The sequence below is a fragment of the Leptonotus elevatus genome, chromosome 1 (assembly GCF_054856555.1).
Source record: "Leptonotus elevatus isolate MCC_2025b chromosome 1, RoL_Lele_1.0, whole genome shotgun sequence".
Lineage (NCBI taxonomy): Eukaryota > Metazoa > Chordata > Actinopteri > Syngnathiformes > Syngnathidae > Leptonotus > Leptonotus elevatus.
Window position 1 is genome coordinate 52,008,047 of NC_141239.1, and position 19,759 is coordinate 52,027,805.

The 19,759-nt window shown below is 38.7% G+C and overlaps 1 protein-coding gene across 1 annotated transcript; it reads right to left on the bottom strand.

Moving 5' to 3' along the window:
* Positions 1-5,670: 5,670 nt before the first annotated feature.
* Positions 5,671-17,856, bottom strand: rad23aa (RAD23 homolog A, nucleotide excision repair protein a). Its single transcript, XM_086068921.1, has 9 exons — positions 17,596-17,856; positions 16,654-16,815; positions 15,401-15,618; positions 14,701-14,744; positions 13,162-13,289; positions 10,626-10,713; positions 8,952-9,082; positions 7,438-7,599; positions 5,671-7,348 (listed from the first exon to the last, which is right to left on the bottom strand). Exons 1-9 carry the CDS (start codon positions 17,659-17,661, stop codon positions 7,235-7,237), a joined length of 1,113 nt encoding a protein of 370 aa, XP_085925047.1. The 5' UTR covers positions 17,662-17,856; the 3' UTR covers positions 5,671-7,234.
* Between the last annotated feature and the right edge of the window lie 1,903 nt (positions 17,857-19,759).

The following is a 19,759-nucleotide window of genomic DNA, read 5'->3' on the forward strand; positions in this document are numbered from 1 at the left end:
GATTGTGAGGTTACTTCCTAGTTAGTACAAAGAACTAGCTTGTCATTGACTACACCAATAAACACGTTGGATACTCACATCCACCAAGTGTGGAAGCACGCATGTGCTTAATTGAAAATACTTCATGCAGTCATTTTTAAATGTCTACAGATTTTTGTCCCAACGGTAGTAAGAAAAAAAACTACTATTATTATGTTACTGGAGCTGAGTATGGTAAGAAATACATATTTTCAGTCTGCAATTTGTAGTCGTTTTGCAACAGGTTCCATGTAGAAGGGTCAGAGAAGATAAAAGCTTTCTTTTCCCAAACTCAGTGCGGGCAAGTGGAACGGTTAGCAACAAAATGTCATTTGAACGCAAACTGTAAGAAGTAACACTTCTCTGTGTGATGAAGTTGCAAATGTAAAAGGGCAGTAGTCCCATGTGGATAAAGATGTACCCGTGAGGCCATCCCACTCGAGTACAGTTCACAATGATCCAGGTCCAGGCACTACATTTACTAATACACCAAACCAATCTTTGTCAGACATTGAGCTGAAGTATTCATATAAAAGAAGTCTCCATAATCTAAGATGGATACAAAAAAAAGTTGCTATGTGACAAGTCATTTTTTAACCTTACAAGAAAGACAAAACTTATTTCTGAAGAAAAAAAAAACAGTTTGTGGGTTTGTCAATTATTTTGTCATCTAAATTACCCCTTACATAAAAATACCTGTCAAAATATCTAGCACATGCTAGTCCCTAAAATAAGGGGTTTTACAAATGTGTTTTATATTGGTCACAGTAGTGTTTAATTGACTGCAATAGTGTCTCATCATTTCAGACTGTGTTCATGAGATGACAACAACATTTTTGTAAATATGTGTATGATTTTTATATAAGTGTGTATGTTGTGACTGAAGTGTGTCATTTTGCAAACAGTGTAGAAGTTCTACAAATTTAGTGCAGTGTTTGGATAATTGTGGTAATATTTTTGACAAATGGAGCCCTGTTTTTAAAATTGTGGGTAAACAGTTGAAAAAAACGGTTTAAAAAAAAGTTGGGTTGATTTCCTTTTGTGCAGTTCTAGCACCCTCTGGTGGCTAGTTTTTTAGCGAAGTTTAATTTTCACAAGGCATGTTTTGGCCTTTCTATGTTTAAAATCCATGCTAGTGGTCAGATGAAGGGAAATGTAATATGCCTCGGAATCAAGTCGATATGTGGAGGATCTCAATTAGCAAGTAAGTTTCTCAATATTAACTGTTATTAGAGATTGTAGGTTGTTTATATGAATTTTTGTATTGTACAAAAGCATATGAGCTTCTTTTCTTTCTTTTTTTTTACAATATTGTGAGCTTTTTTGTATCGCCAACCTCCCCACAATATCGTGATAATTATCGTATCGTGATGTTTCAATATCGTTACATCTCTACTGTCTGAACACCTGTAATGTTTCCTTGCTTTAAAAAAAAAAAGTCACTAAATGCTGCATTCGAGGATGGTCGGAAGTCGGATATATCAGAGTTGTTTATTCTCAGTTCCGACCTGAAAGCGTTCTAGGCAAAAGCAGATAGTGATAAAGTTTTTTATTTTGTTCCTCAAAACTTATTTTGACCTCCAGTAAACTTGCCTTCTTGCAATTTTGCTTCATTTATTTCATAAGCTTTCCATAGAGTTCAGTAGTTCACCGTATAATTTCATGCAGGGAGATAGCATACTGTCACGCACGTTGTGTTACGTGAAGTCATGTAGAATATTTATGAATGAAGAAAGCTATCTAGTTTTATACTTGAGTAAATTGTGTTTTGCCATTCACTGTCTGTGTTTCCAAAGGGGGCGCCATTGTAGAGTGACTTCACATTGTAGTCCGTCCCTAAAGTCGGGGTCCTTTTTTTTCCAACTTCGCAAGTGGAATTTCCAGTTCAAGTTCCTGTACACACTTCCTGGTTTGAACTCGGAAAAGTCCGACTTCCGACCATCTTCGAATGCAGCATAACTCCTACCTAACATAAGTAGTCACCTATGGGGGAAACCCAATGACCCCAAAAATGTACTTACAGGACATACATTTTTGTTTGTTTGTTTGTTGAACATATAAACCAGCAACATACATACTGCAATTAAAATAAAAAGATTTAAAAGAAAAGTATTTTTTTTTTACATACATAATCATTATTAAGCACAGCTTACATGTTCAAAAAGGAGTAGGAAGAAGAAAAAACGTATTGAGTACCTACCCCCTTACAAAAGAAAAAAAAAACTTACACACAAACAGCTGCACTTATATGTGCATAGATATGCCAACAGTATTGTACATTTAGTTGATAAGCAAACATTTTTACAGATATATAAATCAGCACAAAGGCTCACACATACATTTTTAATTGCACTCTATTTTATACAATTGTACTGACTTATACCTAATTTAAATATTGTTGTTGTACTTTGTTTTTATACATCCTTTTAAACACAACCAGTGATTCACACCTTTTCAAGTTAATTCCCAAATTATTCCACAAATTTACACCTGTAATTGTAACACAGCTTTGCTTAATATTTGTTCTTGTTTTGAATTTTTTTATAGACATTTATAGGCCTCAAATCATAGTCACTGTCTCTGAATAACAGCTTCTGAATATTGTGGCAAAGTAGGTTGTTGTGTACCTTGTACATTATTTGAGCAATTTTAAACTCAACTAGATCATACAATTTCATTGTGTTTAATTTGATAACGAGTGAATTTGTTGGTTCTGTATATTTTGATCGGTTAAAAATTCTTATTGCTCTTTTTTGTCATTTGAAAAGAGGGTAAGTATTTGTTTTGTAAGCATTTCCCCATATTTCCACTTAATAGGTTAGATATGGTAATAATAATGAGCAATATAATGCATATAATGACTTCTTATTCAAAACATCCTTTGGATCCCAATAACTTTGGACACATTCCTTTTAACATTGTCTATGTGGGACTTCCAGCTTAATCTTTCATTGATAACTACACCAAGAAATTTATTTTCATACACTCATTTTATTAGAATATTTTCTAATTGTGACTTGGTGCTTGACCTGTCTCATGCCAAACACTATTAACTTTGTTTTGTTTAAATTTAGAGATAATTAGTTGGTGTCAAACCAATTTTAATGCTTTTAATTCATAATCAGAAGCAGTTTCAGATTTTCTCCAGAGCAATAGAGAGTTGTGTCATCAGCAAACAAAACACTTTTAAGTATTTTGGAGACACAGCAGATATCGTTTATATATAATATAAATAAGTTAGGGCTAAGCACCGACCCTTGGGGAACACCGTGAGAGATCATCAATTGTTTTGATTGTATGTTGTTGAACTGCAAATACTGACATCTGTTATCTAGGTAACTTTTAATTCATTTATATGCTAAGCCTCTTATGCCGTATCTCTCTAATTTATTCAATAATATACTATGAGCTTTAGTATCAAATGCTTTTTTTAAATCTATAAAAATCCCAATAGTAAATGTTTTATTATCAAGTTCCATGACTGTCATCAAGGTTGATCGTTTTTCTCTAAATACGTAGTGATTTTCACATAAAAGCTTGCTTGTGTTTCTTGATGAAAGTGTCCAGTCTATGTGAAAAAAGTTTCCCTACGTTTTTTTTTAGAACTGTGCTTAAAGTGATATTGGTCTATAGTTAGTGAATAAATGTCTATTTCCGTTTTTATAAATAGGAATGGATATAGCGGTTTTCATTTTTGATGGAAAGATACCAGCTGTAAATGACAAATTACAGATATATGTGAATGGTTGTACAACATGTTCGATGATGCTTTAGACTAATTCCATGTCGATATTGAAGCAATCAATTGACTTTTTATTTTAACTTCAGTTTCATTTACTGCACTAAGAAACATAGTGTAGTAGTTATTTTTAATATATTTATCTTACTCCAATAGTGTATGATAATAATCTTTCTTACTTGTTCTTATAATATTTACTAATTTATTTTTATAGGTCTTAAATTTCATTTCAACTTCAACAGTTCTCAATTTGATATAATTTTTTATATAAACTATTTTTCTTTTTACATGCATTCTCTATCCCCTTTGTCATCCATGATTTATTTAGGCCTTTAGGCCTTCCTGGTGACTTGAATTAATGGACAATGTTTATCGTATAAAGTGCTTATGATAGACTGAAAAGCGTTATATGCAATATTGGGATCTTCATGTGCATAAACCTCAGACCAGTTTTGATTTTCTAGGTCCTTTTTAAGGGCAGCTATGAAATGTTGTGTTCTCAATCTTATTTCTGATATGTGAGTTGTTAGCTTTGCTTTTTTCTTTTTTTTTATCAAAATAGTTTTGTAAGATTACAAAGACAGGAAGATGATCACAATGTTCTATGCATCCCCACTAGTCTAATCATGTTATTCTGATTAATATTGTGTTTGCAGAATATAAATTATGCCGCAAAATCCACCCGTTATAACCCATCTCAGTGGGTGGCCATTTTGCCACTTACTGCCGAGTGAAAATGAGATCACAGTTGTTGAGCGCTTTGCTTTGGTAACGACCAATCATGTTTCACCTGTTTTCTGAGTTTGGTCATGTGACATTCACAATTGGTTATTACCTGCGCCCAGAGCAACTGTGATGTTATTTTTGTTGTACAGCAATGAACTAAATTCCACGGAGTAGGCGGGACTTCCGACTTTTCACCCATCAACTTTGTTTTCGATTCCGGTTTTCGACGTGTGGGCCGAGTCCCAGTACTTGCGATTACGCCTTTGTGTCCCTCGGTTGCACGTTCCCGTCGACGGGTGCGAGACTGCGAGTGTGTAGTGTCTGTCTCAGTGTCTGAAGCATTTCAGATAGCCGAGACGCCGAAGAGAAGCAGCGCGCGGTTGGGGGCGCAGGGGTGGTGTGCTAGTGTTGGGACGCTGCCAGCAGTGGCCCGATACAGCGCTGATGTGTAAAACCCGGAAGTCGGAAGTCCGTGGCATCTACCCTATAGCAAAACTCCTGAAATACCTTTAAAAAATAAAAAAAAGTTCGATCCTGCTGTTTAATTTCTATTCGACAAGCGCAATATAAATCAGAATACTGTTTAAGACTAGTGTGTCTGCATGTTATTGTAAATAATTTTGGTGTGGGTTAGAATGTGTTAATATTAAATGGTAAAAGTTAAGAAATTAGCCACATATTGGCTGCTACATAAATGATTAAAAACTATATAATTTTTTAAAAGGATTTTAGTAGAGCAATCAAGTCTGCTAAATGCATTTTGCACTGCTTCGTTTGGCTTACAATGTTTCCACAAGTACCACTGCTTCCAATGTATGCATTATGCTGGAGCATTACTTAACTTAATATGAAAGGTGAGCTGAAAACAGTCATCTATTTATTTTATCTTGTAGAGCCATCAATATTTGCCATGGTTATTAAAAAAAAAGAAAGAAATTGTGATTTTACTCAACTGTGTACTACTGACTATTCAAAAAGTTGAATGCTTCCTATTTTAAAGATATAATTTTTAGACCTATGAATCTGTTTTTTGTCGCAGTCAATAGCTTTAACCATTTTTTAAAAGGGTTGAGAACAACATGACATAGCTATTTCCGATTTGAGCGGCCCAATGTATTTATCCAATTGTGAGTGGGATTGGGACCTTTAATCTAAATATGAAATCAAGTGATCCACACAGACACAAATACCTGAAAGACTGTTGATATTTAATGTAGCACAGCATAGTCCAAGATCATTGTTGTTGCTGCAAAAACAGTCAAGCACAAACCGCCCTCACACGTACAGAATCACATCGTCAACATTTGCTCTTCTTATCCAATACAATGTATTCAACATTAAGAAACAAATGAAAGCGCCACGTATCCTCACTCCACAACATGTTTTTTTTTTTTAGGTGGCATGAGGCACAACTGTTTTACAGCAATTCCAGCTGGACGGGACAGTATGACGACACGACAGTGGACTGTTCTCTTAGTAGTTGATGCCTCCTCAGGAAGAACTTTGAGGTTCAAGATTTAAATGTATACAGACTTATACTACTTTACTCCAGACAGAGCCAACTTGAAACCAATCCTATAATTTATCTCTTTATTTCATTTTGTTCAAAAAGAGAACTTACCAAATAAAACATGACTAAGATAAATGCACATGATTAGTAATTAACCTTTGGTACAGAATAAATGTTTACCTAAATAACATTATTACAATAATGAGCCATAGAGGGCAGCATTAAATCCTTTAGTGTTGCATGTTACAGAACTTACTGGTCCTTCACTCTTAATAGCTTTAGTTAATGTTTCATAATTCATTTTGAAATGCCATATACCCCTGGTAAACTAATAGAAAGGAATCAGTTGATTGACATTGTTTCAAAGCAACTATTAATCATTCTTTAAAAATTGCAGCGTAAATTTTAAGAGCTGCAGTAAAACAGCAGCCTCATGTTTTTATTTTGCCACGTTGTCAACAAAAATGATAGAGCAATTTGTTCCTCCACTTTGTAAATTGCAGAGTAGGTTTTCCTGGATTATGGTGTGCACCAGCATAGCTAGCATGAGCTACATCAACATAAAGAAGAGTGTTTCTGATTGGCTGCTGTCTTTCTGGCCGGTATGAACAAACAAAAGGTGACATACAAGGGAAGACCAAATATTGAAAGACCAGTTTGTGTTGAAACAAACGTGGTGCTAACATATGCTGATCATGTTGTAGAAGGGACGAATGTGCTCAGCTACAGCATTAACAAACTTAGGCAATGCAAACTGATTACGTCAGCGTATTTGTATCACATCTGCACAGGCACGCAGACGTGTGTATACATACACATACACACACACGCGCGCGCAGACAAGCACACGCACACACACACACACACACACACACACTTAGCGCAGCAACTTCAGCCCCCCTTTTTAAGTGTTCACAAAGCGCATCTAAAATCAAATTGTGGCTGTCCCCTAAACAAAGCCCACACATTCCATTGGAATTTACGTGGACTTGTCCACTCTCTTTCACACGACCTTCCATGAGCTAGCGTATCGTTAAGTCTGACCTTCCTGCACAAAACCTCCATTTTGTTTAGTCAGAACACGACCCCATCCTATCCCACCCCGCCCCCTTCTGGCTCTCCCCTCCCTCCTCCTGTTGAGTGGAGCTGAGGTTGGTGGCTGTACAGTAAATTAGGGGATGCAGTCTTTGAAGAGGGGAGGGGTGGGAGGGAAGGAGCAGGAAGGCGGCCGTCTCAGCTCTTCAGTCGTCTTCCAGGCCCTGGTTGAGGAGAAAGTTGGCGGCTAGGTTCTCGTTCTTCTCGCAGGCAAAGTAGGCCTGGATGACTAGCGCCTCAGGGAAGCCCAGTGCTTTTAGCTGGCGGGTGCCAAGAGAGATAGACGAAGCATTTAGGAAAACCTTCCACATTTAAGAACGCGTGACATCACTAACAGGCACTCACTCACCCTTTCAATGGCTTCCTTCTCCTGAGGTGTGACTTGGATATAGTTGACAGGCGCACCCTCCTCACCCGCTGCCCCTATGTCGCCAACCTCTGGTGCCTCGCCACCCTCGCCCACAGGCTCATTCAACATCTGGATGAACAGCTCCTGGTGCTGACTGATTTGCTGAAAAGGGGGGACAAATAAGACACCAACGACAGGTTTATAAATCTGTAACATCTACTGTATGCTCATTTTCGTTAACCTGTCGATGGCTTTTTTGCATTATATATGTTAGTATTAAGATACTTATGTTCTTTATACAAAAAAATATAGTTTGGTTTGCATGATTTGTTCTCATGATGTGTCATGGGTGAGCTGATTTGGGAAAAGAGATCGCGTTGTGTGGTTGTAATTTGCAATGGTGTAGAAATGTACTGAATCATTCTGATCAAATTTTGACAAAAAATAAGATACAGCTGCAATTACGATTCAGTGCAGTTCTACATCACTGCAAACTACATGTGACAGGGTCTGGCCAAAAGAGTCCAAAAGATGCAAATTGAGATATTCATATACTTAAATCCCATTCAAATGGTATAATACATGGACGTACCTCAAAAACTGAGCAAGTTACTGCAATTTTAATGTTGCCAAAAACACTTAATGTGCCAAAACTATAAGCATCCTTCAAAGGTCCATAGCAACCAGTATCTTATGGAAAAAGACATTGACCCTAAACTTTCAGGAACTGTTGAAAGACCACTGGAAAGTGAATTCCAAAAGCAGGTAAGAACATAATCTGAGATTTTAACTCCTTAAAAGCTGGGGAAGTTTGACCTCTCAACAGTTGAAATTGGCCTCAACTTTGAAGATCCGAATAGCTAGCTACCAATTCATCAGCTAAAGTTTGGTTGTTTTATTGTTGCTAAGTATGGTCTTTATTTAAGTATGTCAAATAAGTGCAATTACAAATATCACTCACCGTAATGCAACTGTACAGTTGTATGAAGTTGCTAAATAGGATTTTATTTATTTTATAAATTTTACCACGAATAGACGGAGCCCCTTTCGCTTCTGACGGGGCCACCACTCAAAAAGGCTTAAAGGGGAAGTCAGCCCCAAAATGTTCTTTACAATGGTATGTTCTATGGAGCCCCACAAGTTTAACACGGTATTCTCATTAATATTGCATTTGTGGAATATGACTAAAGCAGCAATATCAAAAGTTTTTGAGTTGGCTTCTCAATTAATGTCAGAACCTGAAGGCAGGATTACACTTGTACATGAATGGTTTGAATTATTATCAAGAAATATGGGGAAATTTGCTGAGATTGATGGGAAAATTGGGGAATGCTTGTGATGACCAACCCCATGTCAAATGTGCTTCTCTCATGAGTATTCTTCACTGATGAGAAAACTGAATCAATTTACTCCTGCCCAAATTGAACACAACACTCACGGCAACATGCACTGTATTAAATATAATAGAAGTTGGAACAGGACACATCTGTAAGAGTCATGCATATGTGCAATACCTGCAAGAGTTGGGGGTTCTCCCGGCCAAGCTGTTGGAGAAGAGCTGGAAGCATGGCTGGATTCTGCTGGATAGCCTGCCTCATGTGAAGAAACTGGGGCTGAGTCCGCAGAAAAGCAAGGGGGTTCTCTCCTGATGATGTACAAAAATACACGTCATTATTCTACGGGGGAATTAAAAACATCACTACAGGCTAATACTGTGAATATGCTGACGTGTGCCACTCATTTTGTATGTTTGTTTCCATCAGATGCAAAAGACTGACAAAATACCACTATTTTTCAATAATCAAAATCGACAGCTTAGTCTGATTGTTTCCTTCCACAGAACTTCCATGTCTTCGGAACCAGAAGTACTTTACTACAGCCTCGTTCACAGTCCAATGCTCAAACTAGCTGCCCAAAACAAACAAACAAACAAAAAAGTGGTTTCTGCTCAAGGTTTCAGTCCTGATCTAGCTGCATACTATACTCATTTAGTTGTCTCTGCGAAAAGAAAAAAGAAAAAATTTAAAAATAAAAGGAATGCCCAACCTGCTATTTATTCTACATGTGCTACCAATATATATATATTTTTTTACATTTTCGGTGTGGTAAACTCAACAGGATAACCGAACTAAAGGTAACTTTGAAGGACTGAGAAGAAAGGCACTCAAAGAGAAGTAGCTTTAGCAGTTGACTCAGAGTTTCAAGGACATTATTTTTGTTCTCATTTTTTGCAGTTTTCCGTGACTAGAACACTAGTTAACCAGACTTTGTGACACTTCCGGATCTTATTTGTGTATGGAAAACTGCCATAATTGATAAACAATCTGAAATGGAGCACTGCTGAGTGGCGGCGCGTGCCTGGGGAACGTTTGCCACGACAGGAAGTCACCTTGAAAGAAGATATCTTATTCTAGAGCAGCATGTGCCGTGACGTTAGAAAGGGTTTGCAAGAAGAGAGGCGCTGGCCAAGCTATTTACTGCGGACAAGTACTGTACAGGTGGACAATGAAGGAAGCATGGATAAATACAGTTCATTTACAACAATGGAAAAAAAAAAGCGGTTTTGTCAAGGTGTGATCTACTTGTGTAAACCAGTGGGGAAAGCCTGACGTTTTAACTTCCTGATAGGCTGCTACGTCAGCACTTTCCAAATATGGGCATGCTGTTGCACGGAGCTATTACTCTGAGCAAGTGCAATATCTGTAAGAGCTTGTTTGAACACTGTGATGGAACGGATAACATTCATTCAACACAGGTGCCAAAGTTCATTCCTCAAGAGCCCCTTATCAAGCCAATTTTTTTTATGTCTCCATCCTCCAACACACCTGAATCAAGTAAGGATTATTATCAGGCTTCTCTAGAGCATACTGATGAACTGATCATTTGAGTCAGGTGTGTTGGAGGGGTGAACCATGGAAAACAGGCTGGATAGGCAGTCTCGAGGACCGGACTTGTTCTCAAAATTTAGAAAGTACTCGTATTAACTTACTTACAGTGTACGGGCTAAAAAGCCCAAAAATGAAGGGGGAATTTGTCGAAACATGCGAAAGAGAGCTAGGTAGTGAGAGGACTGGATGAGGATGAGTTATGTGTGCTTATTGGCCAGCCCAGCTTTAGATGAGCATTATCATGCACCAGACACTGTAAGTGTATCCTCCATCCATCATGAAAATATCCAAATACTATACCTTCTGCTAGAGATGGGGCTTCTGTAGGTCCAGATGCTGGCGTTTGCGCCGGGGGATTTGTGTCCTGGATTGGGCTGCTTGGGAGACCCTGGAAATACACACATCACTTTACTCGATACAAGTTGTAAAAAAATACAATAATGTGAGTTTAACCAAACCATGTTATGGGGACAGAAAAATATTGAGAAAGTAGAAAGCTGGATTGGTTAGATCAATATGTGTATGTACAGCGCCTTGAAAAGGATCAATTCCTTCTCATTCATAGCTTTTTCACATTTTGTCACCTTACAACCAATTTATTTTTAATTAATGAGGTTTCATAACACAAAGTAGCACATAATTGTGAAGGAAATCATACATACTTTTCAAAATTTGTGGTAAATACAAATCTGAAAAATGCAGTGTGCATTTGTATTCATCCAGCCATCTCCTACCGCTTATCCAAGGTCGGGTCACGGGGGCAGCAGCTTTAGCAGGGAAGCCACGACTTCCCTGTCCCTAGCCACAACCAGCTCCTCCGACGGGATCCCAAGGCGTTCCCAGGCCAGCCGAGGGACATAGTCTCTCCAGCGTCTCCTGGGTCGTCCCCGGGGCCTCCCGCCAGTGGGACAGGCCCGGAACAACTCTCCAGGCAGGCGTCCAGGAGGCATGAACCGAGCCACTTCAACTGTCTCCTCTCAACGTGGGGGAGCAGCGACTCAGAGTCCCTCCTGGGTGACCGAGCTTCTCACCCTATCTCTAAGGGACACCCTGCGGAGGAAACTAATTTCGGCCGTTTGTATCCGGGATCTTGTTCTTTCGGTCACAACCCACAGCTCGTGACCATAGGTGAGGGTAGGAACGTAGGTCAACCGGTAAATCGAGAGCTTCGCCTTTCGACTCAGCTTTTTCTTCACCACAATGGACTGATACAGAGTCCGCATCACTGCAGACGCTGCACCAATCCGCCTGTCGATATCCCGCTCCATCCTGCCCTCACTCGTGAACAAGACCCCAAAATACTTTTAACTCCTCCACTTGGGGCAGGATCTCATCCCCGACTTGGAGAAGGCACGCCAACCCTTTTCCGACTGAGGACCATGGTCTTGGATTCGGAGGTGCTGATTTTTATCCCAACCGCTTCAAACTCGGCTGCAAACAGCCTGATGAAGCCAACAGCACCACATCAGATGCAATACCGAGACCACCAAACTGGACTCCCTCAACGCATCGGCTGCGCCTAGAAATTCTGTCCATAAAAGTTATGAACAGAATCGGTGATAAAGGGCAATCTTGGCAGAGTCCAACAATCACTGGAAACTAATCTGACTTACCCGCGACTTACTTAATGCGGGCCAAACTCTGACATCGGTCGTACAGGGGCCGAATAGCTTGTATCAAGGGGCTCGGTAACCCGTACTCCCTAAGCACCCCCCACCGGGCTCCCCGAGGGACACGGTCGAACACTTTCTCCAAATCTACAAAACACATGTCGACTGGTTGGGCGAACTCCCATGCACCCTCAAGGACCCTGCCAAGGGTGTAGAGCTGGTCCACTGTTCCACGGCCGAGACGAAAACCACTATACACACGAGGGGTGTTTTTGATATTTTGTTGAACCTCCTGAATCCGAGATTCAACTTCCCGACAGACCCTCCTTTCCTCTCTAGGCTGAGGAGTGTGATCCCTCTTTAGTTGGAACACACCCTCCTGTCCTCCTTCTTAAAAAGGGGGACCACCAACCCGGTCTGCCAATCCAGAGGCACTGTTCCAGATGTCCACGCGATGTTGTAGAGGCGTATCAACCACAACAGCCCAACAACATCCAGAGCCTTTAGGAACTCCAGGCAACAGAGAAGCTTTCCAACCACCTCAGTGACTTCGACCCCAAAGATGGGAGAGCCCACCTCAGAGTCCCCAGACTCTGCTTCCTCAAAGGGGGCAACCTGGCATGTTTGATGGAGAAATTGCTCAGCTGTTCAATTTGGATACAGAAGGTGAGGACTTTGATGGATTTGTGGACAAAGACTGATCAAAAAGTACAGTGAGTACATTGTTAAATTGTTGAATAAAGTACAACCGAACTCACTGTTTTGCTCCTATTGTGCTGCTTCTGCATGCATGCTATCGTATGTTTTAGCATGCATGCTTCCGTTTATTTTAGCAAGCATGCATCGTGCGCTTTGTGTATGGGCTACATTATAAACCCCCGCCAATTCTTAGCGGAAACCAGTCTTATATATATTTAGGACAACAGTACATTTTACACTCTTTATAGAACATTTACATTTATTCAGAATATTTTACTCTATACCACATGTGTAAATTTTTACTGTTTAGACTGGGACCAAATAATTTGTGTGTGGGTATAGTTTTAATAACTTAATGCTTTGACATGATAGTAGTCATATTCTTATTGGAACTTTTAACTTAAAGTACTGCATGTTGCCTGTAAAAGGAAGTGAGTCCCGTTGAATTTACAGACATGCACGTCATGGCGCATGGTCGGGATGGTACCCCCTCTGCCTCAATTTGAGCCAGGAAGAGTAAAACTCACAGTGAGAAGGTACTCCACAGCTCTGTGTGGGTTGTTGAAGCTGGCCCGTAGTGCTGCCACCACTCTCTCTCTCTCATAGCCCATAGACATGATCTCTTTAAGCATTGCTTCATACTCTGCTCCAGTCACTGAAAACAGAACACAGACATAACACTGGTTATCATGTTGTTCAATATTGTAAAATCTTAAGGAATGCTATAAATGCATTTTTTCCTATTCTACCATCTGATACGTAGTCACCTTTATTGTGAACGAAATGTTTTTGAGGCTGAAGAGAAGAAGAGAATTAAAATGAGGAGCCAAGTCTCATTTGATGTGTTTTTTTTCCACAGCTGAATGTCAACAAGTAACAAAGATACAGCGGTCTTAAATAGCAGAATGACAAAGGCATGTGCATAATCTGCGAGTGGCCCAACAGGAATCCCTGTTCCCAAACAGGACCTCACAATAGAGACACGTTTTGTTACTGTTAAATATAGGTAGGATATGTATTACTCTGCAGCCTGTAATGTCCCTGACAAATGACAACAGCATCTGGCATACAATGTATGTGTCTGACATATGATGAACAAGTCTATGTACTAATTTTAGAAATGGATTCTGGTGCTGTAGTTTTAATCCTAAGCATGTCTGGCAGAAAAAGAAAATGCTGCTGTAGTTGTTGAAATAAATGACACCAAACTCAACAAATCAATCAAGTATGAGCTTTTCTTAGCCCTTTTTTTTGTACAGCAGGCAAGCTTTAAAACCTACGGTGAATCTTGTAGATAACCCTTTTTTTAAGACAACCAATTTGAATTAAAGACAAACAGTAATAATAATAGATAATGGTACAAAACACTATTTGGGCAATTTATTCTGTTACTACGTGTATACAGTATGCAATAATATATTGAATGTAATTCAATATAAAGACAGTCAAAATTTGAACCAGCCGCTACTTTGTTTCGTGCTTGGAAAATGAACGTTTTTAAGATGATTGGTAACAAAATAAAATGTAATATGGTGAACAGAGTCGACACAAGCAGTTAATTTAGTCAAACTTTAACTACATGTTAAATCTAAATCCATTGCATTGATAAGACAAGCTTTACTTTATATTGTTGACTTGAGAGAAACAATAGGAGACTCGCAACTTACCAGGCTGCTCCTCTGTGCGTGCATTCGGAGGCATAAGTCCACTTAAATATTTTAAATCATTAAATGCACATGCACAACATACAGTGATTGGTGTGGGAATATAGATTCTATAAACAGCTTTTCATTGGACTGGAAAGTGTATTTTTGTATTCAACTAGTTAAATTATTTAACTGTTATACATGTTTAGCGACATTTTTCAGTTTTGGCTTTTTTAATTACACTGAAATGGTCGTGTAGATGTTCATCCCCAACAAATTGATTGTCGTATAAATTGCTGTATCGAGTACTATCGTTAACGTTGGCAAAGTAAGCAATAACAACATCTCAAGTTACCCAGCAATATCTCTTGCCAACTTTATATAATGTAAGTGTGGCAATGATTGAGTGTGATGACATACCCAGTGCAGAAGAGGCATCCAAACCCTGGCTCCCTCCACTGGAACTACAAAGCACAGTTAAGAGGAAAGCATTTAAATATTATGCATCTTGACATCCACTTCCATTAAAAACAGAATATTTGTATACCATGTAGCAATACAAAGAGGGAGATGCAGTGTACTGGCATGAAGGGAAACCATGCCAAATGCAGTTCTACATTTTCCTTTACAAATGAAAAGAAATGAATTTTCATTCGACTGAGCCAGATGGTGCATACGTCAACAAATGGGTAATATCTCGCGGTTGTATCGCTAGACTAACAGAATTATTATGATGTATTTATTTCACATAAAGTTTCTGCAAAATTGGCACATCGGAGACACCACAAAAAAAGACCTGTGTTATGCTCACATAGGCTTTCCACAAACAGGTAATTACATGTGTGGTGATATCAGCTAATCAGTGTCTGGTGTGATGTATACGATAATTGTCGGACAACGTCAATAACTTTCAATACAACAAAAAGTGAGAAGTAAGCATCACCCCTTAACACACACAGCTGTGATCCCACCCCTATTAATACCACGAAGCAGAAATTCATGGGTTGAATTTGGACAGTCCCATTTCAACAGTGACACAGGAAACAGCTGGGAAAATGGCATCATGAATGCGCAGTGGTAAAAAACAACAACTAACAACTATTGGCATGACATCCGGTACCTGGCTGATTGTGGGGTTTCTGTTGCTGTAACACTCGGCTCTTCCTTGACCTCCTCGGGGGGTGTAAGGACAGCTGCAGGGGTTGAGGTTGGAGCTGGGGTTGGGGTTGAGGTGGAGGTTGAAGTGGGGACTGATGTTGATGTGGAACCAGAATCCTGGGCAGGGGGTTTGGGTGCTTCTGAAGCAGGAGGTGCCGCGGAAGCAGTTGCAGTCTTAGCCTTCGTTAATCATGTCAAAAAAATCAAAACATTTCTGTGAGACTTTCAATTAAGTTACACATTGTAGCAAATGGTACACTAACACTTTTATGCATATGTATAAATTCAATTTTAGGTATACCTAGGACTGGGCAATAAGTCTAATTAATTCGATTACTCATCATTTCGAAAATCGTATCGCTGAAAATTTGCTAAATCAGGAAATTGAATTTTGTCTTCTGGATTAAAAGCTGTTGTTCATAAATTGTGTTACATCCAGATGTTATTGTGAATTTAAATTTGTCAAACTATGAATGTTAAGTTTATGTTAAAACTAATTTAGAATAAGTATAGTATACATTATTGTTGTCTGAACATTTTGCGCAGGAATTGTTTGTGAATAAATGAAACCTTTAAATAAACATTTGTTGGGTTTATTAGATTAAAATAAAATCGTAATTGTCCTGAATAACTGGGAAAAAAAGAAGAAAAATGTGATTTTATTTTTGGGCCATATCACCAAGCCCTAGGTATATCTGCACACTCAGCAGTTAAAATGCAAGCACTGTGTAAAAAAATTAAAAAAATAATAATAATAATCCTTAACAAATATAACTAGGATCTGTTTTAATTAACACTATCCAGAGAAATATTAGTTTGACTTTATGTTTAATGTTGCAGTTCTGTAGAATTGCACTGTATCCTACTAAAACGTGTTGTTGCTACTTTTATGTAGCTAAGTGAAGCAACAAAATATCAAAAACACCCCTCGTGTGTATAGTGGAACCTCATAAATCTGATGCTCCTGAGATTGTACAATTCAAAAACATTTGGAGTGTGTAACAACCACAGATTGGAAACAGATTTACTATGGGAAAGAAAATTTGGCTAAATATAAAACCGGCCATGCATTATACATTACATCAATTAGACACACAAATTAATTTTACTGAGAAAGTATAACAACATTTTTGACACAGCACTTGCATTGCATCTCCCAAGACCTAAGATATTGCATTTGTATGTAGTCCACAGAACGCAAGTTAAATGACTCACCTTGGACACCATAACTACAACAAAATTTTTCTCATCAATTTTATAGTCCTTAATTTGCGTATCATCTTGAAGAATTTTTCCAGCATATATCAGCTTCTGTCCAGACACAGGAAAATTGTCTTTTCCTCTCTCTGCCTCTATCTTCTCTTTTAAGGCCTTCACCTAATAAAAGACAGAAACAGACAAAATTATCCGTGGCATGCAAGAGCAAAGACTTCCAACCTGCTGATGCTATGCACAACTGTGTCTGAAATGTGAGCTCAATCACAACAGTTGAACATTTCAAGCAGGACCAACTGTCGACTCTATGAAACATATCAGGGAATCAGATACAGACGTGAAAGTAAAGCTGCACAGCAAATGTAAAATAAGACTAATGTACCATATCTTCCATATGCATGGGAAGTGCGGGTGAAGTTGTTGGCGTTGGCCTTTCAAGGCTGCATATGAGGTCTGTGACCATGCTAATAAATTTAGCCTGCTACTTTATAATGTTGCGACACCAGTACGGCTAACAGCAATTAGCAGCGTCATTAGCGTTAGCATCAACATTGTAAACATGTGATTTACTCAGCCACTTTACTATTATTTAGCACAACAAACACAAACGTAGAGCCGTTAATAGCCGACGTTTTTTTACAGCACGTGCTCAAAACGTCAGCCTTCCCGTTGGGCAGACTTTTTTATTTAACTGGCTTTTCGGCTAGCTAGTTGGTTAAAGCTAACAAGTGAGGGTTCGCGTTGTTCTCACCCCGGAGCAGCATGTGGGGTACCAAGACGGTCTTAAACGAACAAATGTCTACGGTTACCCGTGGATCTCAACTTTCGACACGTTACAATAAGTTCAAACAGAAGCTCGGGGCTTAACCTGCGCTCAAATCAAGTCATTTCGCCAGCGAGCAGTGTAGCTAAAGTTAGCAAGTTAGCTCCAAGGCTACTCACCGTTTGTTCGGGATCTATCTCAATTTGAATGGTCTGCTGTTGCAGTGTTTTTAGTGTGATTTGCATGGTGGCGGTGGCCAACGTTGTTCCCGCTGTTCCTCCAACGATCAAGTATCAGCTCGGTGAGCGTTAATTTGTCTTTACAATTGACGCTTCTGGTAGAATGACGGCTAGCCGTAAAATGTGTGTATCCATGAGCACTCAGCAAATCGCCATCTTTGGTGACAAGTTGGTGGTGCGGTCAGAAGCAGAACCCGGTCGAACGTGCGAGATCTCGTTCAGTGCTGCGCGACTTGGGCGGCACCATTCACTGCTCCCTAGTTTTATATTAGGCTATAGATGTACACACAGTATTGAATGATATAACTCACATAGGTGGCAAAAGTGCTCACATTCTGTATTTAAGTACGCTTTAAAAAAGCTGGGTGAAAATAGAAAAGTAAATTTAAAAAAAACGTCATATACAAAACACGTTAAAAAAAAATGGTATTAACTACGCTCATAAAAGGTTTTAATACTTTGGCATAGATGGAAAAAGAAAGCGCACGTGTCACTTCCAGATTTTTTAGAATTAACTTATTAGCCTACAGGCTGTATCACAAATGTGAATATGCTTAATGTAGCACTATTTTGATCATTTATAATTTATTATTTATTTGCTTCTCTGTCAAACTGTTTATATGAAAATCCTGGTCACCAAAATATGGTTAATTTGACCAAGTATAATGTCATATTTATTTATTCCATCCATTTACCAAACTTTTGTTATTAATTTATGTACATGTTTAGATTAGTGATGTCATAGTTAAAGCATTAACTCATTAATTAATCACCAAAAAAATATTGCATTAATCATGTATTAACGCAGATTAATCGCACTATTAATTTTGACCATAGATTATCCTTTAGTTTGACAGTGGATGGTTATGTTAAAGGTAGTACAGGTTGTGTTTGAGCAATAAACATAACTACATGCATTAAAGTAAAAAATTTAATAAATGTTTGCGTATGACATTCAGAATATTTGTTCATGTCAAACTATTGGGGTCATTTTTTTTCCATTTTAAATTATGCAAGTAATTAACTGATTAGAAAAAGAGGAGGATGAGAGCATGCAGTGGATTAAAAAATGTTGAAATTGACTTTATAAAATGAAATGTCAAAATAATTAACATATAACAGGTGCTCCTTAAATTTGGCGGGCAGAAAAATGTTGATAGAAAAGCCTTTTTAATTAAGCAATTCTAAAATGTGATTAATCTGATTTTTTTTTTTAATAATCGTTTGACAGCAATCATTTAGATATAACACACACACACACACACACACACACACACACACACACACACACACACACACACACACACACACACACACACACAAGTCTCAGTATCGGTATTGGTATCTGAAAAAAACAATGCCAAAAAAGTAGGGATGGGTGAGTAGTAAGTACTGATTACCGATACATGGTATCAGTATCGGCAATAGCTGGCCTTATTTCACCACAGCAAATCGGTCAGTGTTAAATTTCCAGTGTTCAACCAAATATGCAGTAAGCAGTGTTAATTTAACACTAAAGTTACAGAGTAAATTTTCTTGAGTGTTGGGGTGGATGTTGGGTGTAACCTGACTAGCACTACATTCAGTGTTAAATTGACCACATCCTCATTTCCAGTGAAGGAGAATCTTTTCAAAATTCCAGCGCACTGTCGACATTTCAATAGCGATACATCAAGTTGTTGTTAGGGTGGTGTGGATCACTGATCGAGTGGTTGCCTCGCATTCCTGAGAGCGTGGGTTTGATCCCAGGCCAGTGTGCCTATGTCAGAGTACCGGAATTCTTGAGCAAGATACTGAACCCCCGATGCCGTGTCATCAGTAGTCAAAATGTAAAGTGCTTTGAGGGCCCTTGTAAGGAAGAAAAATGCTGTAGGCTATAAATGAAATACCAGAGTAAAGTGTAGTTTAGTCCCATTTTTAAGTATAAGTGTTTAAACACCAGAGTTAAGTGTAGTTTGGCAGAATTAAATGATTAACACTGACACTAGTGTAGAGTACTTTCAGCACTACTCGAGTGTAGAGTTTTAGCACACGCCATTAGCAAGGTTATGGTTACATGTTGTCTTGATAGCATTAAAGCCCAAACCAAGGCTAGAACTTGGTT